This window comes from Panthera leo, chromosome B1 (genome assembly GCF_018350215.1).
Source record: "Panthera leo isolate Ple1 chromosome B1, P.leo_Ple1_pat1.1, whole genome shotgun sequence".
In the NCBI taxonomy this organism is placed as follows: Eukaryota; Metazoa; Chordata; class Mammalia; order Carnivora; family Felidae; genus Panthera; species Panthera leo.
This window is the reverse complement of record NC_056682.1, coordinates 133,005,772-133,033,451: the sequence shown is the minus strand read 5'-3', so window position 1 is coordinate 133,033,451 and position 27,680 is coordinate 133,005,772. Positions and strand designations below refer to the sequence as shown.

Genomic DNA, 27,680 nt, shown 5'->3' with positions numbered 1-27,680 from the left:
TTTCAATAAATTGTTTTTATTAATGGTTTATTTTTCATCATTTGTTTTTAATGAAAAACAGGAGGATAGTTGATGTAAAAGCAGTCTCTTACATATGAGAAAAACATAAAAACAAGATTAGTCTTGATGTGGTGGGAATCAGATTTCTTCTCTATTAAAAAAAGAGACCACTCTTTTTCTCCTGTCAGATCCATCGTCTAGTATTAGGTAGTCAGCCTAATTCCTTTTCCAGCGTTAGTTTCCATTTTGAAGCTCAAAACTATCTAAACATATCTGGTACCAATGATATGTGAAAGCATAAACTATAAAGAAAGAGATATCATGAGGTTAAAATTTTAGATATTCAGAGATTCAAGAGAGGGTCACCTTTTGTAGTGTCATAGTATTTTAAGAGATTATGAAAAGGACAGAAAGTATGGAGGGCCCACTCTTAGTGGATATATAAGACCTATATAAAGGACAGAATCAAACAAGAAACCATAGGATACCGTTGCACTGTTTTGGGCTGATGAAAAAGGGAGAAGCTAGAGAAAGATTCCAAATGTTGAATTTCATAGAAATAACCTCTCTGTCCTTTGGAGCACAGTCGCCTGTTTAAATTTGTTTCTAACTGCTATCTCACACTGTGTGCATGTTGATAAGGTCTTCAAACTTCCCTGTGTAAATAAGTTCTCTTTGTGTTTACTTTTGGAGAGGTAGCTTTGTTCCCCCGTTAGCAGAAAGAAAAAAAATAAAATCTCTTAAAGAAAAATTACCTTTTAAGTATGTTTATGTAAGCATAAAAGTTTTTAAGAGGTGTGGAATGAAAAATGGATCTGACTAGTAAAACTACATTAATATTCTTGAGAAAGACAGGTAATTAGTCTTGTTCATTTGACTGCTGCTAATGTCAAACCAATGTTTTTATTATTAACATTATTGAAAAATGTGAAATAAAGCTTTGAAGCATTAATTCTAAACTTAGATTTACATCATTAAGCTGCATTTCTGGCTGGAGCTCGTTTACTCATTTCTTTTTGGTTTTGTGGCCAATCACTGCTTCAAATTGAATATTCTGTAAACGATTTATAGCTGCCAAGGCACGTTCAGGAAGAAATCTGTATGGGAAAAAAGTAGAAAAGTTTTCAATTAAAAATTTTTGACACCAAAGTTCTTTTTTGTCGTCAGTTAGGATACCTTGAGAGTTATCTGGTTTGCATTTAATCTTTCTCTGTTCTTCCTTTCTTCCTTCACAGCAACCTCTCTTTCCTTTGTGTGTGTGTGTGTGTGTGTGTGTGTGTGTGTGTGTGTTTTAATATTCATCATTCAAATACTATAGATATATAAGGAAAGCACTGATATATACCACTCTTCAAGCCTCCTCATATTAGTAAAATCTTATATGAGATTATATGTGATAAAGATCTGAAACTGAAGGTCTGGACTTACTGCTGAAACTGTCCATGAACCCTGATATTAAGCATTCACAGAGAGACACCACCAGAACCCACTCCATCCTTCCCTCCACCCCTCCTTAACTATTTACTGAATATACATTATGTACTTTATAATAAGGTAGACAAAAGTCCTCGAAAAACAGCTCCTGCCTGAGGAGCTTATTGTTGAACGGAGAGGCTAAAATGAGATGAGAGATCACCTTGAAATAATTATTAAAAAATATTAGCCTTCTCTAATTAAGGACTATAACTGTGAGGAGGATTAATATGGGCTGGAATAGTGAAGGGAAACTTCAAAAGTGTTCAAGGATGGGTAAGATTTGAGCAGGCAGATGAAAGGAAGGGCCAACATGTGAATATAATAAAGCAGATGTAGTCATGTGCAAAGAAAGTCATATTGAAAAATACTTTGGTATTGTTGACTAATGCAAGATTTACATCCTTGCCTTAGGTAGAGTGGAAGATGGATGAATAAGCAGAGAGGCAGGGAAGTTCTGGCTGAGAGAAAGACGAATATAAGAGAACTTGTACATGACTTGTAACTATTCTCACAAGGAAACCTCCATGTTAATACTTGCATCTGCTCACAAAATTGTCTATGTCTGTAAAAGGAATTTTATGTGGAGAATATTAACTATATTTCCCAGTTGCTCAGTAACAAACCACCATGACAGCTTCACAATAGTACCAAAGATTTTGAGACTCTTGTTTATTGTACAGGAATACTTATTCTCCAACTCTGACAGGATAGGGATGCTCCTTCTCTTGTTCATATGCAAATATTCTATGATTTTGATTTTTTCTACATTAATATGACCTGGTTTGAGCCCCAAGAGATGAGGAATCCCACAAAACTCATTTCCTATTGTTGCTTGGCAACAAAACACTTAGTCAACTCTTGAGATGATGTTGCTATGAGGTCAAGGTTAGGCTAATTTAAGTTAGTCTATTTAAGCTAAAATGGAAGATTGAAATTGACGCAGCAATGCAGTTTGTCCACTGTTCTTGAATTGGTCTATTCCAAATTAGCAGTTTATATGGATTTGTTTCAAAATGACCCAAGGGCTTATCAAGTTTGTATAGTTCTCATTGATATAATTTCAATTTATTATAAACTGTCCCTCAGAAGAAAGCTGAGAGATTATCTCCTCTGGGTAAATAATCCTACTTCTTCTTAGCATTTTTTTTAAAGGCCTTTTAAAGTAATCACTACACCCAGTGTGAGGCTTGAACTTATAACCCCAATATCAAGAGTTGCATGCTCTACCAACTGATCCAGCCAAGCACCCCTCGTCCTAGAATTCTATGTAAGTTCTACCTCCTAAACCCTTAACATCTGACTTCTGTGTCTTTTTTAATGGCAGGGGCTTTCCTTGCGTTATGTTATTTTATTCTTATGGTATGCTTAGACAGGAGGTATTATCACCATCCCCATTTTATATATGGAAAATATGAGGCCATAGAGGCTAAATAGCTTATCCATGGTCAAAGAACTGGTAAGTGGATAAGTGGTTTTTGATCTTAGGTGGAACCTTCATTCCTAATCACTTTATTATATTGTGTTCCTTTAAAAATGATAGAACAGCCTCTAGCAGAGATAATATGGAAATCATGGAGGTGGTAGAGAATATCATTTAAGTACCGAAAGACAAAAATCTGCCAACCTAGATCAGTGAACGTATCTTTTAAAACTTAAGGCAAAATAAAGAGTTTGTTAAACATACAAAAGGTGCAAGAATTCATAACCAGCAGAACTTCCCTGAGAAACTGTTAAAGGATACCCTTCAGGCAGAGGGGAAATGATACCAGATAGAGGTCTGGATCTATACAAATGAATAAAGAGCACTAGAAATATTAACCACATGGATGAACATTTAAGAATTTTCTTTGTTATTTAAATCTCTTTAAAAAGATATTGGCTGTTTAAACAAACAAAAACTATGTAGTCAAAGTAAAATGTACAACAATCATAGCCTAAAGTAGGAAGGGAGAAATAGAAGTGTACCATTGTAAGGTTCTTAGACTGTACATGAAGTTGTATAATATCATTTGGAGATTGGCTGTGATAAGTTAAAGATGCATACTATGAACCCTAAAGCAATAACTAAAGTAACAAAACAAAGCATTATAGCTAATAAGCCACCAAAGGAAATAAAATAAAAACATGAAAGTATTCAATCAAACCAAAAGGAGGCAGAGAGAAAAAAAGGAACCAAGATTAAATGGGATAAACAGAAAACAAATAGCAAGCTTTAAAGTAAGTTTTAGATCTAACTATATCAATAATCATATTAAATGTAAAGAGTCTAAATACCCCCTATTAAAAGGGATAGATTGTCAAATTAGAGTAAAAAAAACCACAACAAACACCTTTATACTGCTTACAAAAGCACATTTCAGACATAAGGAAACAAATAGGAGTAAAAGAGAGAGTAAAAGGACAGAAAAAGAGTAAAAGGACAGAAAAAGATTCAGTAAGATAATATAAAGAAGCTGAAATGGTTATATTAATATCAGTAGATTTCATAGCAAGGATAAACAAGGTCACTTCCAACATGACAAAGTAGTTAACTCATTTAGAGGACAAAATAATCCTAATTGCTTATGCACATAATAAAAGGCTTCAAAATACATGAAGTGAGAATGGAAAGAAAAGCAAAGAAGATAGACAAATTCACAATAGCTACAGATTTTGAGCCTCCTTTCAATAATTGATAAAATAAACAGAAAATCAGCGAAAAATACAGAAGATTTGAACAACACTATCAACCAGTTTGACATAAGCTGACATTTATAGAAAACTCAACAATACAGAATACTCATTCTTTTTGGGTGCATGTGGAACACTTCCCAAGATAAACCATGTTCTGAACTTAACCATGTCTCAGTAAATTTAAAACATTCAAGTCATACAAAGTTTAATTAAATTAGAAATCAGAAAAATGTCTAGAAAATCTCCAAAAAGTTAGAAACTAAAAAATTCATTTCTAAGTAAACCATGATACAAAAGGGAAATTAGAAAGCATTTTAACAGAATATAAATGAAAACATAGAATGTCACAATTTGAGGGACAGAACTAAAAACAGTACACAGGGGGAAATTTATAGCATTAAGTGCCTATGCTAGAAAAAAAAAAAAAATCCATGAACTCAGTTTCTACATTGACAAACTAGAAAAAGAAAACCCAATAAGTGAATAATAGAATAAAAGGAATAATAAAGATCAGAACAGATATTAGTGAAATAGAACACACACACAAAAAATAGATAAAAAAATAAAAGAAACCAAATGCTAGTTCTTTGGAAAAATCACTAAATTGATAAACCTCTAGATAGACTGATGAGAACAGAAAAATAAAAATATAAATTTCCAATATCAGGAATCAGACATTTTAAACATATTACAAGTACAATAAGGGAAGATTTTGAATAAATTTATGCCTATGAATTTGACAACTTAGATGAAATGGACAAATTCTCTGAAGGACACACATTACCAAGAAGAAATAAGCAGCCTGAAAAGCCCTATAGGTTTTAAAGAAATTGTATTTATAGTTAAGAACTTGCCCTTAAAGAAAGCACCAGGCCTAGATGGCTTCACTGGTGAAATCTCCAAATGTTTAAAGAAGAAATAATGCCAATACCACACAAGCTATTCTGGAAAAGAGAAGAAGAGGGCGTACTTTCCAACTCATTCTATGAAGTCAATATTATCAGGATGCAATATCAGACAAAGACATTACGATGCGAGGGTGGTTTATTCTTTAAAATGAATCCGTGTAGTTCACCATATCAACAAACTAAAATGGAAAGAACATATGATCTTAATATCATCAGCAAAAGCATTTGACAACTGATATTTACTCTTGGTAAATACTCTCATCAAAATAGTAACAGAAGGGAACTTCCTCAACATGATAAAAAGCATCTATGAAAAAACATCTACAGCTAACATTATACTTAACTGTGAAATACTGAGTACTGTTCTTCTAAGCTCAAGAAGACTGCTTGGATGTGTGCTCTCACCAATCCTATGTGACATTGCATGCAAAGTTCTAGCCAGTGTCATATAGTAAGAAGAAAAACCATACAGATTGGAAAAGAAGTAAAAGGGTCTTTATTTGCCGACAATACTATCATCTAAAATAGTCTGTAAAAAAAATCCGTTAGAATTTACAAAAAACTGCTAGAGATGAGTTTAGCAAGGTTGCTAAAATACAAGATAAAATGCAAAAATCAAACACACTCACCAACACCAAACAATGGGAAATAGAAAAATTGTTTTAACTGCCTTTTGAAATACCATCAAAAACATGAAATGCTTTGGGATAAACCTGATAAAAGCTGTGTAAGACTTTTACACTGAAAACTATAAAATGTTGTGTGGAGATATTGAAGAAGATAAAAGAACAAAATGGAAAGATATTTTGCGTTCTTTGTTTTCTTGGATTGAAAGCCTCAAAATTGTTAATGTTATTTCTCCCCCAATTGATCAATAGATTCAATGCAATTTCAGTCAAAACTCCAGCAGGCTTTTAAATAGACCCTTTATTTTTAACGATACTGTGTTCTCTTGCAACTGTGTTTCCTTCAGTTGGAATAGTCTCTGGCAAAGATTAAACTGAGATGTTAGAGCAAATGAATCATTCTTTTTTTTATAGATTGAATAAGGAAATAACAGAGACAATGTAACCGTTCTCCTCAGGCACAGAGAGTTTCCACAGCAACTTTCACAACTGAAAGACTCTTCATCATGACAATAGTTCCACTGGTGTTTTAGCATTTTAGATGTTTTGTGCTGTACTTACCTTCCTAGTATTAGATGTAGATTGATATATGATGGAACAAAAATCATTTTCTTATTGGTAAGTATTCCATCTATCAAGCTTCTTGCAACTGCATCTGTCTCCAATACAGGCCATAGTCTATGATTAAGAAGAAAAAAGTTTGGTTCTTTTTGTTGTTGTTTTAATTAACAAAGGCAGGAAAATTAACTTATATCACCAAATTAGGATTTAAAAGGTTCCAGGATTCACTGCACAAACACCACCTGCCCCCACCAACTCCCCCCCCCCCCCCATGCCATGGGAATGTTTTGTTATCACAGTCTTAAACTTTCACACCAGGTATGCATGTTTTATGGCTCACTCAGTCAAAATATCAAAAGGGTGGAGAGGAATTAAATGACAGACGTGAAGAGGCAAGGAAGAATGGTGGGTAGGATTACTCATGGGACAGAAAGGAAACATCTGACGTCTTTCTTCGGGGCTTATTTAATACAAAGCTTTGCTAAGCATACTTTCTTTCTTCTGGAGTTATCCCATAAAGCTGGATTTGAAGGCATTCAGTACTTGAGATCCACCTCTGAATCACCTATACTGCAATTTAATGAGAGTTCCAGAAGTGCACAGGGAGTATAGCATTGCTACTGGAGGTATATAGCCTTGCTTATACTGAAGACTGTGTACATGGGCCTTCTTTCTCTTTCTTTCTTTCTTTCTTTCTTTCTTTCTTTCTTTCTTTCTTTCTTTCTTTCTCTTTTTTCTTTTCTTTCTAGAGAGAGCAGGGGAGAGGTGTGGGCAGGGAATCTCAAGCAGTCTCCATGCTTAGCTCGAGCCTGATGCAGGGCTTGATCCCATGACCCTGGGATCATGACTTGAGCCAAAATCAAGAGGTGGACACCCAACCAAATGAGCCACCCAGGTGCCCCTACATGGGTTCTTGAATATTTATTCATAACCACAGGCCCAGTGTAGAATGCCCATTAGTTCAAGATGATGATTAGAGTTTAAAATGTAAATGGATTGGAAGTGTTGCATCAAAATGAAGATGTCCAGGCATGGGCTGAACGGCCAGTGAATAAAAAGGTTGTGTAGAAGAGTTAAGTAAGCAGTTAATGAATTTTATAACTTCCTTCCCTGACATATTCTGTGATATACTACAGGTTATTATGTGATTGAGGTTTCCATGGCATTGAGTAGTAAGCCAGCAGAGAGTAATACAAATCAATACCTCTCTAAATTATTGGGTTCTGCCTTTTGTCTCCCTGATTTTTCCTAGCTGGTTTCATCAACCCAGTCTCTGAGCCAAACCTCACTTTATGGACATTTTAGCTTTTGCTGAGGAATATTCAGAATCCAGCAGTCTGGGTGTAATCAATCCCACATCTTCAGCATTGGCTGTCAGACTCTGGGGTTGCTCCCAGGCATCCATACCACCTAGGATCTTATTAGCCTACTCTTCTCATCTATTGTGCCTTCCCTACCAGTGTATCTGGTTCTCTTGGCATACACTAAGCTTAAATGCTTCCCAGGAGGGTTTTTATTAGGCCCAGTTTGCTTTTTAAGAAAACTGAGCCCAGAGTCCCAATCGTACCATAGTATTTACTTAAATATTGTATTACTGCTAAATATCTATGGCCTAACACTATTAAGGACTCCCCTGCCAGGGGGTGACCACAGCTCCAGAGACAACCCAGATAATTCAGAGTTCAGGGTTGATAGCTTCAAATGAGGCTAAGCTTAAAGGAGAATCTGTTAGCTCTTTTGAATGAATGTATTTAGGACTAATTCCCCTCCAGAAATAAACTGGCTTCAGATTTTATTAGCCTGCAGCAGAAAAATACCAGAATTGAGGCAAATTTGTGAAGAAGGTATCTTAATTTTAGCACCTTTCTGCTCACCTTTCTGCCTTTTTACTCTCCTTTCAGGACCAATTTCTCCTCTCTTATGGTCTCAAATCCTCCTTTACCAGAGACAAAGTTGTCATAGAAGTTCACCTTGACTAAAGGATTAGGGACTCAATTTATTGCTGCTTCTAAGAATATTTGCACTTTCACAGAGGACAAGGTGGTAATGGTAATCAAATGGTAATCAAGGTGGTAATCAAATACTGTGATTATATTTAATACATCAATGTTTTCCAAACCTGTCTCCAGACTCACCTGGTAGGTATGCTTGTAAAGCAAAGCAAAACAAAACAACTCATTCTTGGAGCTCATCGCAGCCTACTGAATCAGAATCTCTAAGGAAGACCCTAAGAACATTTATTGTTTATGGAAGCATAGGTGATGATTCTTAGGACAAGTTTGAAAGATATTGGAGTACTTCATGCTAGCACTGTGGAAAATGGAAAAGTACCTTTCCATACTCTATTTGAGGAGGATGAACCACAAATGGGAGAGGGAGATGTTAGGTATCGCTCATCTTGGGAGTGGGTTTCCAGGAGAGGACATTCTTGACATCCCCTAAGCACATCTATCCAGGGGCGCCTGAGTGGCTTAGTCGGTTGGGTGTCTGACTCTTGATTTTGCCTCAGGTCATGATGTCATGGTTTGTGGGTTTGAGCCCTGTGTCCAGCTGTGTGCTAACAGCACAGCTAGGAGCCTGCTTGGGATTCTCTCTTTCCTCTTGCTCTCTGTGCCTCCCCCTATGCTCTTTCTCTCTGTTTCTCAGAATGAATGCATAAATAAACTTAAAGAAAAAAAAGCACACTGGGGTGCCTGGGTGGCTCAGTTGGTTAAGCATCTGACTTTGGCTCAGGTCATGATCTCACGGTTGGTGAGTTCAAGCCCCACGTTGTGCTCCATGCTGACAGCTCAGGGCCTGGAACCTGCTTTGGATTCTCCGTCTCCCTCTTTCTCTCTTCCCTTCCCCTGCCTGTGCTCTCTCTTTCTCTCAAAAATAAATAAACATTAAAAAAAAGCAAAAAAAAAAAAAAAAAGCACACCTCTCCAGCCTGCCTCACCCCTTCACTCCCTCTTGGCACCTGAGTGTGTTGAACCTTTAACCTGATCACAAATAAACCCCAATTGCCTAAATCATTGGTAGCTGGTCACTCCTGCCAGTCCTCAATGAATTTTTTCCCTTTGTTCATCTCATTTCAAAGTGAAAAAGGCAATACAACATTAAGAAAAACATTTTGGGGTGCCTGAGTGGCTCAGTCTTTTAAGCATCCAACTTCGGTTCAGGTCATGATCTCACAGTTTGTGAGTTTGAGCCCCGCATCAGACTCTGTGCTGACAGCTTGGAGCCTGGAGCTTGCTTCAGATTCTGTGTCTCCCTCTCTCTGCCCCTACCCCACTCCCGATCTGTCTCTCTCTCAAAAAGAAATAAACATTAAAAAAAAACATTTTTCCTTTTTCACTTTTTTTCTATTTTTTCAGTTGACCCACCTAAAAACCTCCTACAGTTTTCAGGTCAATTTCTCATGCCATATTTTCATCCTGACTTGACTTTGACCTCACCTTGTGCTTGGGTTTTTGGTGAACCCAGTATTCACAAAAACTGGGCAGAGACACGAGGTTTGGATTCCAGTTTTTCCCAAGGCTTCAAGTTCTAATGTCAGAGCTCTGTGGAAGCCAACAGCAGCAAATTTGCTGGAACTGTAAGAGAATTACCCACCATTGTTAGCTAAGGTACAGTGAAACACATTCTCCAGCTTTCTGTAAGAAGGCAATGCTGATTTGGTTCGAGAATAAGTAGAAGCCAATTTTCCAAATCTTCCACTTGGTCATCAATTTTCATTTACTTTTTCTTAAATGTACCAGTTTCTTACTTAGCGATGATAGCAATAGAACAAATCCTAGTAATGTATTAACTGGCTTACTGCTTACTTTTCCACCCTACAGGTAAGGTTTTCCATTCAGTCTTCAAACTCTTGCCTAATCAGTTTTAATTGCTGTTTTATTTTGAAAAATATGAATCAGGAAAGACGTATTTAGAAAAACTACGTAACTAATATCTACACTGAAACTTCTGTGGGACTGTATACATTTCTCCTCTCTTGTTAACTTAGTTGCTAGTTTCTCTTTTGACATTGGAGGCCACTTTGGCTTCTTAATTGTGAAAATCTGGAGTAAAAAGACCTTAGGTGATGTGTGTTGTGTGTGCAGCCTTCAGCATATCACTTTATCTTCTTTGATTTTCTGATTTTTTTTCTTTTAATCAGTTTTGAGAGAGAGACACACACAGAGCATGAGCGGGGGAGGGGCAGAGAGCAGGGAACACACAGAATCTGAAGCAGGCTCCAGGCCCTGAACTGTCAGCACAGAGCCTGATATTGGGCTGGAACCCACTAGCCGTAAGATCATGACCTGAGCCAAAGTCGGACGCTTAACCGACTGAGTCACCCAGGCACCCCTGATTTTTCTCGTTTCTAAAGGCAGGTGACATGAGCTGAAATCAAGAGTTGGATGCTCAATTGATAGAGCCACCCAGGTGCCCCTATTCATTGTAGTTTTGACCCAGGTGACAAGAAGAACAGTAAAGTTAAAGACTGGCTGCTTTCTTAAGGGAGAAGAGAAAACGGAAAAGTATTATTATATTGGGATTCCACATTTCTAAACCTTAAAACAATAGCAAATGTTTAATCTGTGAAATTCTTACTTGTGTTTTAAGATGTGCTGACAGCTCAGAGCCTGGAGCCTGCTTCAGATTGTGTCTCCCTTTCTCTCTGCCCCTCCCCCACTCACTCTCTCTTTCAAAAATAAGTAAACATTAAAAAAAAGATGGTAGAGACAGCTTGAAACACCGTATGTCTGTGCAATGACCCCTTAACTTCATTGAAATGTAGCCATGTCTGTGACCACATTCAGTGTCAGAAGTAATTTTGTCCATGACTCAGTTTAACCTTAACCATTATGTACAAGTAAATAATAAATCCATTAATTATGCACCCCTACACCCTCCCACTGATACTCATGTGTTGACTGTTACAAAAAGAACTGGACCAAATGTTAGCAAGTTAAATTTTTCTATGAAGTTGATATAAAGCAGAAGTAAGGAAATGAGATGCCATTGAAGAAGTTTATAAGGAAAAGATATTTTACAAATAGTGTATCCTCAGGGCCTCTCAACCTTTTCTCTTTGTGTCCTTGGTAGATCATGGAGTGTACTATCTGCATCTTTTAATCAGGTAGATGGTTTCTCTTAATCTCTCTGTCTCTGTCTCTGTTCTTCTCTCTCTCTCTCTCTCTCTCTCTCTCTCTCTCTCTCTCTCACACACACACACACACACACACACACACACACACAATCTTTCATGGCACGAGAATACTGGAAAATGTTTTGATTCAGGGGTCGCCCTAATCAGCTTATCTTGGGCATGCAGGCTATGGCATACATTTATGTTCATTTGGACTTCTGTATGTTTTGCTTCTTAGTCCGTGGGTTCCCTGTTTCTTTTATCAACGTGTACTCATTCCAGGATATGATGGAAGCATGGCATTACATTTCATTGCTTTACAGAGGAGTTTTCAGAAATCTGAAAATATTTTAAACAATTACAACCAGTTTCATAGATAACCCTGCTATGAAGATTAGAATCTAAGGTCTAATAAGCCCTTAAAAGTATGTGAGTGTGTATGTACATATTATGTATGTATGTATCCATCCATCTATCTATATGGCATTGCTGGAAAATAATACTTACCAATATGGAATAAGATATGGAATCACCCCATGGCCACACACTGAAGCCACTGTGACGATGTGGCCATGATTTCTCTTCATCATTGAGGGAAGAAGTGCTTTTGTGATCTTAAAGATCATTGAAGAAAGAAAAAAACAATGGCACAGGTGTTAAGTTTCTAAAGTAGGTAGTTTTATTTTTAAGAAAAAAGAGCATTTGAGACTTTTGTGATGAAATGGAATATGTGTCAAGATTTCATGATTACTTCTACAGAAATGAAAAAGATTGAAATCTATTTGTTTAAATTGGCATTGAGGGCTGTGCACTGAATATCACATGCTAAGAACTCATCTTAATATTCCTTTGTCTTGCCTTCAGAAGCAATCAAATATCTCCTTTATGGATATATCATATGAACAATAATATCAAGGGAAAAATTCAGAGTTTTCAGAACTGAGAAGATTTCCTATGGTAGTCTGGTATCATGTAACTTTTTTTCTTAGTTTGGGGCTTTACCATTCTAATGAGAAGAGCTGAAATCATGTGTAACTATAGCAAGTTAACTAGAAACAGCTGAGTTCTGTCCTGATTTACAATCATTATCCATCATGAATAGATTTAGTATCTCCCTATTTGCAACATCATGTATTATATATTGATGTTACAGGAAATAAAAAGTCTTTCTTTATTTCCAAAAAGCTTTTACTGTTTTGTGAGAAATATTAATAATATTTTATGAGAATTTTATAAACACACCCTATGGACCCTATGCAAATTCATAGAGCCAGAACTGGGAAGCCAAGTCACTCCCAAATTTCTGACCCATAGAAACTGTGAAAGGAAAATAAACACTTATTGTTGCCTCAAGCCACTAATTTTTTAAATTATTTTTGTTTGTTTTAACGAGTAGAAGTTAGTGATTCATCACTTACATATAACACCCAGTGCTCATCCCAACAAGCGCCCTCCTTAATGCCCATCACCCATTTAACCCATCCCCCACCCATCTCCCCTGTGTCAGGCTCCAAGTTGAGCATGGAGCCTACTTGGGATTCTCTCTCTCCCTCTCTCTTTGCCCCTCCCCTGCTCATGCTCTTGCTCTCTCTCTCAAAATAATAACAAAAAAGTCTGTTTTATGGTTTGCTTCTCTCTTTTTCCCCCTATGTTTACCTGTCTCATTTCTTAAATACCATATATGAATGAAATCATGTTATTTGTCTTTCTCTGACTATTTTGCTTAGCATAATACATTCTGGCTCCATCCATGTCATTGCAAATGCTAAGATTTCATTCTTTTTAATGGCTGAGTCATATTGCATTGTGTATATATACATCACATCCTCTTTATCCATTCAGCAGTCAATGGACATTTGGGCTCTTTCCATAGTTTGGCAATTGTTGATAATGCTGCTATAAACATCGGGGTTCATGTGCCCCTTTGAATTAGTATTTTTGTATCCTTTGACTAAATACCTAGTAGCACAATTGCTAAATTACAGGGTAGTTCTATTCTTAACTTTTTGAGGAACCTCCATGCTGTTTTCCAGAGTGGCTGCAACAGTTTGCATTCCCACCAACAGTGCAAGAGGGTTCCTGTTTTTCCACATCTTCACCAACATCTGTTGTTTCTTGTATTGTTAATTTTAGCCATTCTGACAGAATATGAGGTGGTATATCTTCCTAGTGTTGATTTGCATTTCCCTGATGATGAGTAAGTTGAGCATCTTTTCATGTGTCTGTTAGCCATTTGTATGTTTTCTTTGGAAAGATGTGTATTCATATCTTCTGCCCATTTCTTAACTGGATTACTTGTGTTTTTGGGTGTTGAGTTTGCTAAATTCTTTATAGATTTTGGATACTAAACCTTTATCTGATATGTCACTTGCAAACATCTTCTACCATTCAGTAGGCTGCCTTTTAGTTTTGTTGATTGTGTTCTTTGCTGTACAGAAGTTTTTATTTTATTGTATTATTTTTATTTTAAGAGAGAGAGAGTAGGGGGGGAAGGGCAGAGGGAGAGAGAGAGAGGATCTCAAGCAGGCTCCACACTCAGCACAGAGCTTGCCCCGTGGCTCAATCCCACAATCCTGGGATCATGACCTAAGCAGAAATCAAGAGTCAATCAATGTCTTGAGCAATCAAGACACTCAACTGACTGAGCCACCCAGGCACCTCTGTGCAGAAGCTTTTTATCTTGATGAGTCCCGGTAGTTCATTTTTGCTCTTTTCCCGTTGTCTCTGGAAATATGTCTAGTAAGAAGTTGCTACAGCCAAGGTCAAAGAGGTTGCTGCCTATGTTCTCCTCTAGGATTTTGATAGTTTCCTGTCTCATAGTTAGGCCTTTCATCTATTTTGAATTTGTTTTTGTGTATGGTGTAAAAAAATGGTCCAGTTCCATTCTTCTGCGTGTTGCTGTCTAGTTTTCCCAACACTATTTGCTGAAGAGATTATCTTTTTTCCACTGGACATTCTTAACAGGTTTGTCGAAGTTTAGTTGACCATATAGTTGTAGGTCCATTTCTGGATTTTGTATTGTGTCCCACTGATCTATGTGTCTGTTTTTGTGCCAGTACTATATGGTCTTGATGACTACAGCTTTGTAATATAGCTTGAAAGCCATAATTGTGATGGCTCCAGCTTTACTTTTCTATTTCAAGATTGCTTTGGCTGTTCAGGGTCTTTTGTGGTTCCATACAAATTTTAGGATTGTTCTAGCTCTGCAAACAATGCTGGTAATATTTTGTTAGGGATTCCATTAAACGTGAAGATTGCTTTGGATAGTACAGACATTTTAACAATATTTTTCTTCTAATCCTTGAGCATGGAATGTTTTAACATTTCTTTGTCTTCTTCAATTTCTTTCAAAAATGTTCTGTAGTTTTCAGAGGACAGATATTTTACCTCATTGGTTAGGTTTATTCCTAGGTATCCTATGGTTTTGGGTGCAATTGTAAATGGGATTGATTCCTTGGTTTCTCTTTCTGCTGCTTCATTATTGGTGTATAGAAATGCAACAGATTTCTGTATGTTGATTTTGCATCCTGCAACTTTACTGAATTTATGTCTCAGTTCTAGCCATTTCTTGGTGGGGTCTTTTGGGTTTCATCTTATTTTTTTTTAATGTTTATTTCTTTTTGAGAGAGCACAAGTGGGGGAGGAACAGAGAGAGGGGAACAGAGGATCCCAAAAGGGCTCTGTGCTGACAGCAGCAAGCCCGATGTGGGGCTTGAACTCATGAACTTCAAGATCATGACCTGAACCAAAGTCGGACACTCAACTGACTGAGCCACCCAGGTGCCCCTCGGGTTTTCTACATAGAGTATCATGTCGAATAGTGAAAGTTTGACTTCTTCCTTGCTGATTGGGATGTCTTTTATTTCTCTTTGTTGTCTGATCACTGAGGTTAGGACTTCTAGTTCTATGTTAAATAACAATGGAGAGAGCAGACATCCCTGTCTTGTTCTTGACCCTAAAGGAAAAGCTCTCAGTTTTTCCCCATTGAGGATGATATTAGCTGTGGGTCCCTTTGTGATGTTGAGGTATGTTCCCTCTATCCCTACTTTGTTGAGGTTTTTTATCAAGAATGGATGCTATACTTTGTCAAATGCTTTTTCTGCTTCTATTGAGAGAATAATATGGTTCTTATCATTTCTTTTATTAATGTGGTATATCATGTTGATTGATTCATGAATATTGAACCACCTCTGCATCTCACATATAAATCCCTCTTGATCATGGTGAATAATTCGTTCAATGTATTGTTGGATTCAGTTTGCTAGTATCTTGTTGAGAATTTTTGCATCCATGTTCATTCGAGATATTGGCCTGTAGTTCTCCTTTCTCATGGGGTCTTCAGTTTTAGAATCAAGGTAATGCTGGCCTTGTAGAATACGTTTGGAAGTTTTCCTTCCATTTCTATTTTTTGGAACACTTTGAGAAGAATAGGTATTAACTCTTCTTTAAGTGTTTGGTAGAATTCCCCTGAGAAGGCATCTGGCCCTGGACTTATGTTTGTTGGGAAATTTTAAAAATCTTTTTATTTATTTATCTTTTAAATAAAATTTATTTATTTATTTATTTAGAGAATAAGCAGGGGAGAGGCAGAGGGAGTGGGAGAGAGGGAAACTCAAGCAGGCTCCCTGCTGTCAATGCAGAGCCCGATGCAGGGCTCAAACCCACTGACTGTGAGATTATGACCTACGCTGAAATCAAGATTCGGACGCTTAACCAACTGGGCCACCCAGACATCCCTTTTTGTTGGGAGATTTTTGACTACTAATTCAATTTCTTGTCTGGCTATGGGTCTGTTCAAGTTTTCTATTTTTTCCTGTTTCAGCTTCGGTAGTTTATATGTTTCTAGGAATTTCTTCATTTCTTCCAGATTGCCCAATTTGTTGGTATGCAATTTTTCATGATATTCTTCTTTAAATGTGTGTATTTCTGTAGTGTTGGTTGTGATCTCTCCTCTCTCATTCGTGATTTTATTTATTTGGGTCCTTTCTCTTTTCTTTTTGATAATTCTGGCTAGAAGTTTATCAATTTATTAATTCTTTCAAAGAACCAGCTTCTAGTTTCATCGATCTGTTCTACTGTTCTTTTCTGTTGTTTCTATATCATTTATTTCTGCTCTAATTTTTATTATTTCCTTCTTTTAGGCTTCATTCCTTTTCTAGCTCCTTCACAGGTAAGGTTAGGTTGTATATTTGAGATTTTTCTTGCTTTTTAAAAAGATTTTTTTAAATGTTTATTTCTTTTTTTTTTTGAGAGAGAGAGAGAGCATGAGTAGGAGAGGGGCAGAGAGAGAAGGAGACACAGAATCAGAAGCATGCTCCAGGCTCTGAGCTGTCACCACAGAACCCGATGCGGGGCTTGAACTCACAAACTGTGAGATCATGACCTGAGCTGAAGTCAGACGCTTAACCAACTGAGCCACTCAGGCACCCAAGATTTTTCTTGCTTCTTGAGATAGACCTGTATTGATATATACTTCCCTCTTATGACTATTGCATCCCAAAGGTTTTGGATCATCATGTTTTCATTTTCATTTGCTTCTATGTATTTTTTTAATTTCTTCTTTACTTTCCTGGTTAACCCATTTATTCTTTAGTAGGATGTTCTTTAACCTCCATGTATCGTGTTCTTACCAAGTTTTTTCTTGTGGTTGATTTCAGGTTTCATAGTGTTGTGGTCACAAAATATGCATGGTATGATCTCAATCTTTTTGTATTTGTTAAGGCCTGATTTGTGACCCAGTATGTGATCTATTCTGGAAAACATTCCATGTGTGCTCAAAAAGAATGTGTATTCTGATGCTTTAGGATGAAATGTTCTGAATATATCTGTTAAGACCATCTGGTCCATTGTGTCATTCAAAGTCATTGTTTTCTTATTGATTTTTTTGCTTAGATGATCTGTCCATTGTTGTAAGTGGGGTTTAAAGTCCTCTGCTATTATTATATTATTATCAATGAGTTTCTTTATGTCATGTTATGTTATGTTATGTTATGTTATGTTATTTATATGTTTGGGTGTTCTCAATTTGGGGCATAAATATTTATAATTGTTAGATCTTCTTGTTGGCAGTAGACTTATATGATGATACTGTGCTCTTCATCATCTCTTATTACAGTCTTTGGTTTAAAATCTAGTTTGTCCGATATAAGTATGACTACTCTGGCTTTTTTTTTTTTTTTTTGATGTCCATTAGCTTGGTAATGGGTCTCCATTCCTTCATTTTCAATCTGGAAGTATCTTTAGGTTTAAAATGAGTGTCCTGTATGCAGCATATAGATAGGTCTTATTTTCTTATCCATTCTGATACCCTATGTCTTTTGATTGGAGCATTTAGTCCATTTACATTCAGAGTGATTATTGATAGATATGAATTTAGTGCCATTGTGTTATCTGTAAAGTCATTCTTTCTGGAGATTTTTTTCTGTTCCTTTCTAGTCTTTGTTGCTTTTGGTCTTTTTTTCCCACTCAAAGAGTCCTCTTCAATATTTCTTGCAGGGCTGGTTTAATGGTCACAAACTCTTTTAGTTTTTGTTTGTCTGGGAAACTCTTTATCTCTCCTTCTGTTCTGAATGGCAGCCTTGCTGGATAGAGTATTCTTGGCTGCATATTTTTCCTGTTCAGCATGTTGAATATACCATGCCACTCCCTCTGGCCTGCCAAGTTTTTTTTTTTTTTTTTTTTTAATTTTTTTTTAACGTTTATTTATTTTTGAGACAGGGAGAGACAGCATGAACGGGGGAGGGTCAGAGAGAGAGAGGGAGACACAGAATCTGAAACAGGCTCCAGGCTCTGAACTGTCAGCACGAGCCTGATGCGGGGCTTGAACTCACAGACCGAGCCTGATGCGGGGCTTGAACTCACAGACCGCAAGATCATGACCTGAGCCGAAGTCGGACGCTCAACCGACTGAGCCACCCAGGCGCCCCTGGCCTGCCAAGTTTTTATGGCTAGATCTGCTGCTAACCTTATTTGCCTTCCCTTGTAAGTTAGGGATTATCTCCCTTGTTGCTTTTAGAATTTTTTCCTTATCTCAGTATTTTGCAAATTTTACTATGATATGTCTTGGTGTTGGCCTGCTTTTATTGATTTTGATGGGAGTTCTCTGTGCCTCCTGGATTTGGATATGTTTTTCCTTCCCCAGATTGGGGAAGTTTTCAGCTAAAATTTGCTCAAATAAACCTTTTGCCCTTTTCCCTTCTTTCTTCTTCTGTGACTCCTATGAAGCAAATACTATTATGCTTTATGGGGTTGCTGAGTTTGCTAAGTCTCCATTTGTGATCCAATATTTTTTTCCCTCTTCTTTTTAGCTTAATTATTTTCCATAATTTTATCTCCTATATCACTTACTCATTCCTCTGCTTCTTCCATCTTTGTAGTCATTACATTCAGTCATGTTTGCATCTCAGTTATAGCATTTTTTATTTTGGCTTGACTAGCTTTTAGGTCTTTTATTTCTGCAGTAGGGGACTCCTGGTGTCTTCTATGCTTTTCTCAAGCCCAGCTAGTATCCTTTTCATTGTTGTTTTAAATTATGAGTCAAGCATATTACTTATACCTGTTTCAGATCCCTGGCCATGACCTTTTTTGTTCTTTCTTTTGGAATGAATTCCTCTGTGTTGGCATTTTGTCTAGATCTTTGTTTTCTTCTCTGTGTTAGAAAAGCCTGTTATGTTTCCTACTCCTGAGAGTAATGGCTTTATTAAGAAGAGGTCCAGGTTCTGGTGCTTCATGAAGTGTTTCTAATGTATGCTATGCACACTCCGCTGTTGTGTTTTGGATGCTCTTTCCCTCAGGTCAGTACACTGCAGAGTTTTTCCTTGCCTTCAGTGGGGAGTATTTGGACCTTGTCCACTGTGAGGTGAGTTTCAACTAATATGGTTTGGTCTTCTTGTTAAAAGAGGACAGAACTTATTTCCACTGTAGCTAAGGCTTTGCAGCACTCTATGGTCAGTAGACTTGGTGCATGTGGGGGTTTGTGCTGGTCTTCTGGGGAGGGGCCCACTGCTGCTCTGGCTCTCAGGTATACTTGCCCTCATATAAAAATACCTGCAGAGCACAGATGGACAAGGCTTGGTGTAAGCAGCTCAAACCTCCACTGTGGATGTTGTGCTGCTCACTGAAGTCTGTCCCTATTTCCATGATGTGGCCTCTTTTCTCCCTCTATTTGTGCAGTTTGTTCTCTGAGTCCTCAGATCAATTTCTTGGGTGTTCAGAATGATTTGATATTTATCTAGCTGAGTTCGAGGGATGAGGCAAGCATAGTGTCCCCCTACTACTCCACCGTCTCAACTCAGGCCACTAAATTTTAATAAATTTGTTATGCAGCTATAGACAACTAACACAGGAGGTCTCTATGTACTTTTGTGGTCATAATAATCAATCCTCATTACCATGTGTGAGGGGTTGGGGAAGATGGAAAGAACATATCTATTTTCTTCTCTCTTCCAGAATCCAGATTTGCTCTACACTGATATTGGGGCACTGTAAGATTAATCCATAGAAATGTTTTCTACAAAGGTATATTTCAGTCTTCTACTAACCAACTACAAGAGGTTTGTAGAGCCATCTATCTAAGTTCCAGCATGGATCTAGAGCTTATCTGAGTCCCGTGCAGAAAATGTCCAACCCCTACATACATAGAAGTAGTGATTTATGTTGTCCTTTCAGTTCTAAAATTCCATGACATGAGGTCACAAGTGAATGTATATTGTATATATTTCCTCTAAAGTACTGAAAAAATGTATACTGACAACCCTTAGCAAAACTCCACAAGTATTTTTTGAGCACTTGGTCCATCCATGCCATGTTTTGTGTTAAATTCTGGTGGATAAGACAGACCAACTAGCCTACATTCTGGTGAGTTGTGTCTCTTCAAACTCTGTGTCCTTCTCTCAGAGACTCTTCCACTCAAATTAATTTGGTAATTCTTGATTTTAGGCAAATATAAAGGTGTGAACTCAATTACAAATTTCATGTACCTTAAGAGGATGAGTCAGACATGCACAAACCAGAAATGTTTCTCACACTCACCCAAAAATGTCCTAGGATGTTGACCTCAAAAGTTTTGGTAATCTCTTCATCCTTGGTACTAAGAAGGTCAGCTGGATATACTACCCCAGCATTATTCACCAAGATGGTTACATCTCCTACTTCTTTCTTTACCTGTGAAGGGAAAAAAATTACTGGGTATGTTATAGAAACTCAAAGTTTTGGGGCTGATGTAATCCACGAATTAGATTCTTTATTCCACTTGATAAGAAATCTCAGAGTTCAGGCTGGAAAGAGCTTTAGTCCAAAAAGTGGATGCAAAGAGAACACTGTCATAAAGTTAGGAGAAACTATGTTTTTTAACATCTGAATTTTCATATTATGTAAATCATAGATTTTTAAACTTTATCTATAAAGTGAATTAATATTCGTGTTGATTAATTGATATATTGGTTCTGATCAAACATTTTTATAGTGCTAACTGAGTAGTCTTGTTTCTACCACCTACTAATTATATGATCGTGGACTGGCTTAACTCCTCCTTAGCAGAGCAAAATCTCAGTTTGCTCATCTGTCAAATGAGGTTAATAGAGTTATTGTAGAGATGAAATTAAAGGATGCAGTAGTTTATCAGAGTGCTCGGTTCATTTGATATTTACTCTTTTAAAAATTGTTACAATAATTACTAACATTACATTTTCTTTTTTTTTTTTTTTTTTTACCATTTATTCTATATATTTAATTGCTGTTCGGTTGATTAAAAAAATGTTAACACCAGCAACACAGTTTTTTTTTTTGTTTTTTTTTTTGTTTTTTTTTTTTAATATATGAAATTTACTGTCAAATTGGTTTCCATACAACACCCAGTGCTCATCCCAAAAGGTGCCCTCCTCAATACCCATCACCCACCCTGCCCTCCCTCCCACCCCCCATCAACCCTCAGTTTGTTCTCAGTTTTTAACAGTCTCTACTGCTTTGGCTCTCTCCCACTCTAACCTCTTTTTTTTTTTTTTTTTCCTTCCCCTCCCCCATGGGTTTCTGTTATGTTTCTCAGGATCCACATAAGAGTGAAACCATATGGTATCTGTCTTTCTCTGTATGGCTTATTTCACTTAGCATCACACTCTCCAGTTCCATCCATGTTGCTACAAAAGGCCATATTTCATTTTTTCTCATTGCCACGTAGTATTCCATTGTGTATATAAACCACAGTTTCTTTATCCATTCATCAGTTGATGGACATTTAGGCTCTTTCCATAATTTGGCTATTGTTGAGAGTGCCGCTATAAACATTGGGGTACAGGTGCCCCTATAACATTACATTTTCTATCGAAGACTAGATTACTGGCAACATAAATAAAATACCATAGAGAAAATAAAGAAAAAAAAAAAAGGAATTACTGCAAAAGTAATAGGATTAAGATAAAACTAAGAAAGTGATTCTTTCTCCTGGTGATGAATCTCTTCTCTGTCACTCTATACCACTGCTCAAACTTCTGATCAGAAAGAAATTGGTTAGTAATATGAAATAATAATAATAGGCAGAGTTGAGTGGGTTCTATACAAGGAAAGAAATGTATATCCTTCCTTATTCATACAACCACCTTAGTTAGCAGAGGCTAAAATAGAATTTAAATCAGGCAGCCATAAAGAATCTTTCCACTGTCCATGGAAATAGATACAAAATTATTTGAAGGGATTTGTAGTTTGAAATCTCACCTGCTTTACAGAGTTATAAATGTCTTCTCGGCTACTGCAGTCTACGACAGATACATGCACGGTGGCCCCCAGTTTTCTGCATTCAGCTGCTGTTTCCTCAACACCGTGCTGTAATTGGAAAAAACAAATGTAGAAAGATGTAGGTCAGTTAGGGGACAAGACAAAGGGAGAAAGACTTGGAGAAGACATTTCTTTAAAGATTAAAATTCATGGGATGTCTAGGTGGCTCAGGGTAAGTATCTGACTCTTGCTCTCCTTTTAGGTCTTGAGCTCAGGGTTGCAAGTTCAAGCCCCATGTTGGGCTCCACACTGGGCTCTGCACTGGACATGAAGCCTACTTTAAAAATAAATAAATAAATAAATAAATAAATAAACAAATAAAAGATTAAAATTCATGTCCAAAATGTCCTCCTTGTTTGTACAAAAGCTTCATGAGAAACACTGCCTGCCTAACTTGCAAAGGGAGTGTATGTGGTGTTTCTGCCAGTGAATGCTCATACTAGATATGGGTTTTTATCTTGTTTGACTACATTCTCAACAGCCATTCTGCATCTAAACAAAACAAACCAAACCAAACACCCTTCATGTTTTTCCAGCTTTTTATCTTGGGTTAGAGGTTCCTCAAGAGGCAGTTTTTTTAAAGCAGACTATTCTCATAGACAGAAGAACATGCTTGAAAGATGTTGCTCTTTGTGGGGTCATGAATGGAGGTGTTGGGGTACATAGAAGAAAAGAAAATTCAGCTTTTCATTTGACAGATTGTCAAATTGTTGTTGAGCACCAACCATATAGTAGCAGTAAAGCACCAGGTAGCAATTCTAAACTAGTGGTAATTTTAAACCATATGCCTCTGCCTGTCATACTTTTCTTGATGATTCTGATTTAAGCCACTAGGAGGGAAGGAGAAAGAAGGATCCTTATTCGAGGAAGCCTTTCCTAGGGAGGCAATGCTACCACTCTTGGTGATATAATATTATGTTCAAGTGTTTTGGAGTGAAAATGGGCAAAGGCCACAGCTAGAGTCTCATCTATGTAACAACTTCATACATATAATAAGTTTATAGTAACTTTGTATGCAGAAACCCAAGACATGGATGTAGAGAAACTTTTTTTCAGCCTAAATTCAAAGACCTTTTTCCTAAGATAAAACTGTCCTGATGTTTCTTGATCTGTATTTCCAGAAAACTAGAATTCTTTTCAAGTTTTGACATCTGTTGATTTTACAGAGATTATAAGGTTTTAAAAATTACACTTTTTGGGGTGCCTCAGTGGCTCAGTCGGTTAAGCATCTGACTTTAGCTCAGGTCATGATCTCATAGTTCCGGCTCTGTGGTGACAGTGGGGAGCCTGCTTTGGATTCTGTGTCTCCCTTTGCCTCTCCCCTGCTCATGCTGATGCTCATGCTCATGCTCTGTCTCTCTCTCTGAAAAATAAACATTAAAAAAATTTTTTTAATTACATTTTTTCCTCTCACAATTTGTAGATTCTTCCCTGTGATGAAGAGGCAAGGCCGCCTGAAAGCCCTTTTCTCACACCGGGATGTTCACAGTGCGGCTGTTACTTGAGGTGGTCCCTGAATGAGTGGCAAGTGGTTCCCTTAGCCAGTGCTGCCTCCCTTGGGTCCTTCATATTCCACTACCTCAGGCTCAGCCCCAGAGTAGCAGCCTGAAATCCCAAAGAACAGACCCTCACAGACATTAGGACACAAAGTCACAGAGCCAATATCCCCTCATAGCCTTTTGGGGCTTTCAGAGGAGTAAAGAGGGAGGAGAGGAGCTCTTTCACCAATTTATTTATTTATTTATTTTTAATTTTTTTTTTTTTTTTTTACATTTTATTTATTTTTGAGAGAGAGAGAGAGAGAGAACACAAGTGGAGGAGGGGCAGAGAGAGAGAGACAGAATCCGAAGCAGGCTCTAGGCTCTGAGCTGTCAGCACAGAGCCCAATGCGGGGCTCGAACCCACGAACTGTGAGATCAAGACCTGAGCCGAAGTCAGTTTCTTAACCGACTGAGCCACCCAGGTGCCCCTTTCTTTCACCAATTTAGACGTAGCTTGCTCATAGTCAGATTACAAGAACCACCATGCATTTTTTTGTCTCTAGACTCATGGTCAGTAGAGAGAATTCATGACCAGAGCTTTCATCAGATGCTTTGATTAAAGAATTAATAATGTGTCAGTCTTCTACCCGAGCTAGAGAATTACAAAATGTAATGTCTTGTTTTTTTGTAAGCAAAAATATTTGCTGTAACCTCAACCCCAGTTTGCAGTGACTCCACTTTTCAGAGTGTTCCTAAAGCAACAGTTTAGATTGAATGAGGGCACACTGCTAACATGACTCTAAGGCAAAAGAAGTCAGCCATAACCAAGAGAGCTGGCACCTTCCACAGGTTGAAGGAGATCTGAGTTACATTTATAGCCTTACAGTGAATCATTTAACACCTTGAATGTTTGGTTTTTAAGTTTTTTTTTTTTTTTTTTTTTTTTTTTTTTTTGAGAGAAAGAGAGCGAGAGCACACTCACACATGCAAGTGGGGGAGGGGAAGAGAGAGAGGGAGAGGGAGAATCTCAGGCAGGCTCCGTCAGGGCAGAGACTTGGGGCTCAATCCCACAAACCAGGAAATCATTATTCAAGTTGAAAGCAAGAGTTGGTTGCTTAACCAACTGAGCCATGCAGGTGCCCTTAATACCTTCATTGTTTAACCATAAAATTCAGGGATTCAAAGATACCCTATGAGGTTAGGTGACTCATCCTTCAGGCAGAATCTTAAATAAGTCATTTTTATTCCTTGTCACTGGAATTAAAAAAAATGTAATCAATAGGGCACCTGGGTGGCTCAGTCAGTTAAGTGTCTATGCTGACATCTCAGAGCCTGGAACCTGCTTTGGATCCTATGTCTCCTTCTCTCTCTGTTCCTCTCCTGCTCACTCTCTCTCTCCCTCTCTCTTTCTCAAAAATAAATATTAAAAAAATTTTTTAAATAAAAAAATTAAAAAATGTAATAAATATCAGTCATCTCTCCCAAACACATATCTAGAAAGAGATTAAAAGGTTATATTTTATCAAGCCTTTTTCCTGGATTTATACTTCTTTCTTTCTTTTTTTTCTCTTCTTTCTTTCTTTCTTTCATTAATGCCTAAGAACAGCAGACAGCAGTTTTCTCAATTTGTAAATCTTTCCCCTTCTAGAAAGCTCATTGGAATCTCTTCAAGGACCAACTGATGCCAAATCACTTCCCTGTATATCAACTCATCTATTAAATGCCTGTGTATGTTATACAAAATGTATCAACTTTTCCTTGTACAGTATTCTTTACTGTCTGGAAAGAACCAGAGAAGAACTACTTTTCTAAGATCAAGTGACTTATTTTTTTAAAGATTTTATTTAAAAAAAATTTAACATTTATTTATTTTTGAGAGACACAGAGTGTGAGTGGGGGAGGGGCAGAGAGAGGGAGATGGAATCTGAAGCAGGCTCCAGGCTCTGAACTGTCAGCACAGAGAATGATGCAGGTCTTGAACCCACAAACCACAAGATCATGACCCGAGCCAAAGTCTAACACCCAACCAACTGGGCCACCCAGGCACCCCTCGAGTTTATATATCTTTAACACAAAGCTCTTTAATTTAAATATACAGCCACATATTAGATATCTTCACCAGAATATCCCTCAGGCATCTCAGACTCACTCAGGGCAAGCAGCGTTAAAAAGTTATATGGAGAGTGTTGGAGCTGTTTCCCACCAGTGTTGGGCGATCTTGGCTGGGTGGGGGGAGGAGGAAGTAGGGAAGAGAAATGCCACCTGCCAGGTCTTTTGTTCTTTTTTTTGTTGTTTAATTTTTTAAATTGATTATTTATTTAAAAATTTTTTTATTACATTTATTTATTTTTGAGAAACAGAGACAGATCACGAACAGGGGAGGGGCAGAGAGCGAGGGAGACACAGAATCTGAAACAGGCTCCAGGCTCTGAGCTGTCAGAGCCTGACGTGGAACTTGAACCTATGAGCTGTGAGATCGCGACCTGAGCCAAAATTGGATGCTTATCCGACTGAGTCACCCAGGTGCCCCTAAAGATTTTATTTTTAAGTAATCTCTACACCCAACATGGGGCTTGGACTTACAACCCTGAAATCAAGAGGTACACGTTACCGACTGATTGGGGCACCAGCCAGGTGCCCCAAAATGACATTTTTGAAGGCTTTAAGAAATAGGACAACTGGACATGACAGCAAAGAACATCAGAGAGTAGTAATATAATGGCCATTAAAATCTCACTGTGATCTGTGGAAAATCTGATTTTTTTTTTCATGTTTATTTATTTTTGAGAGAGTGAGCATGGATGGGGAGAGGGCAGAGAGAGAGTGACAGAGGGTCTCAAGTGGGCTCTGTGCTGACAGCAGAGAGCCCGATGTGGAGCTCAAACCCATGAACCATGAGATCATGACCTGAGCCAAAGGTGGATGCATCATTGACTGAGCCACCCAGGTGCCCCAAAAATCTGATTCTTAAAAAAACTTCACAGTTTTTCCAACCTAAAAATCCTGTCACATTTTTCTGTGTATTATTTTTATGGACTTCCAGAATTCACAAGTGTAGGGGAAATGATACAAAATTTCAGTTTTATTTTTGAGTAGCTAATATAATGTTTACAAAGAAAAATATGAATGCTCAAGAGAAAGCCTGACCCACTGCATGTTGCTGTTGTTGTTTTTAAAATGGCTTATGTTTAGTATGGACAGACATTGTTCTAAGTGCATAAAATTCACTTGTTTAATCCTCTTGCCAAGGAGTCCACAAACTTTTCCTGTAAACTGAGAGAGAGTAAATATTTTAGGATTGTGTGGGTGGGAGTGGAGGCAATAAGAGGTTCTGTTGGATGTTCTTCTTTGTTTCTTTATTTGCTTGTTGCTTTGACAACCCTTAAGAAAGGTAAAAAACATTGCTAGCTCAACAGCCTGCCCAAGGACCAGGTTTGTTCCATTAGCCAGAGTTTGCTAACACCTGTTATTACCCATCCTGTGAGGTATTATCTTCATTTCAAAGATAAGGAAACTGGAAGCTTGGAAGTAGCCTGGCTCCCGAATCTGTGTTATCAACTTAAATATCATGGCATAAAAAAATCACTGCTTAGTTCTCATTTATGTTCCCTTCGTCAAACCACCCCAATACATGTAGAATAAGGCACCAGGGACGTTAGCTATTAAACATTAAAAAAGAAAAATACAAAGGTACACAGATGCTAAGTCAAATAATTTTCGAAACATATGCCTTACTTATGACTTTAAAAGATGGGGCAAATGAATCCATTACCTTATTAATATCCCACAGAACCAGTCTGCTCTTCCGTTTTGCAAATTCATAGGCAGTCGACCTGCCTATTCCATGTCCGGCTCCTGTAATGAGGATAGTCTCCCCAGCCACAGATTTTCTCCTTTGGGGAATGAAAATTTTCACCAATGCCTCCAAATAGGAGTAGATGATGGTGAGCAGAAGAAGGAGGAGATCGAAGATAATATTCATGGCTCTGCTCTGTACTCCTTCTCTGGCTCAATCCTTGTCTACCCGCAGCTAAGAGCCACCTTCTGCACAAAGGTCCAGGGGAGAGCTGTG

The 27,680-nt window shown here is 37.6% G+C and overlaps 1 protein-coding gene across 1 annotated transcript; it reads right to left on the bottom strand.

The window, feature by feature from the left end:
- Window positions 1-27,680, bottom strand: HSD17B13 (hydroxysteroid 17-beta dehydrogenase 13). Its single transcript, XM_042933972.1, has 7 exons — window positions 27,381-27,680; window positions 22,068-22,175; window positions 20,391-20,522; window positions 11,868-11,974; window positions 9,682-9,819; window positions 6,245-6,361; window positions 1-1,097 (listed from the first exon to the last, which is right to left on the bottom strand). The coding sequence occupies exons 1-7, from the start codon at window positions 27,588-27,590 to the stop codon at window positions 1,007-1,009; spliced, it is 903 nt and encodes a 300-aa protein (XP_042789906.1). The 5' UTR covers window positions 27,591-27,680; the 3' UTR covers window positions 1-1,006.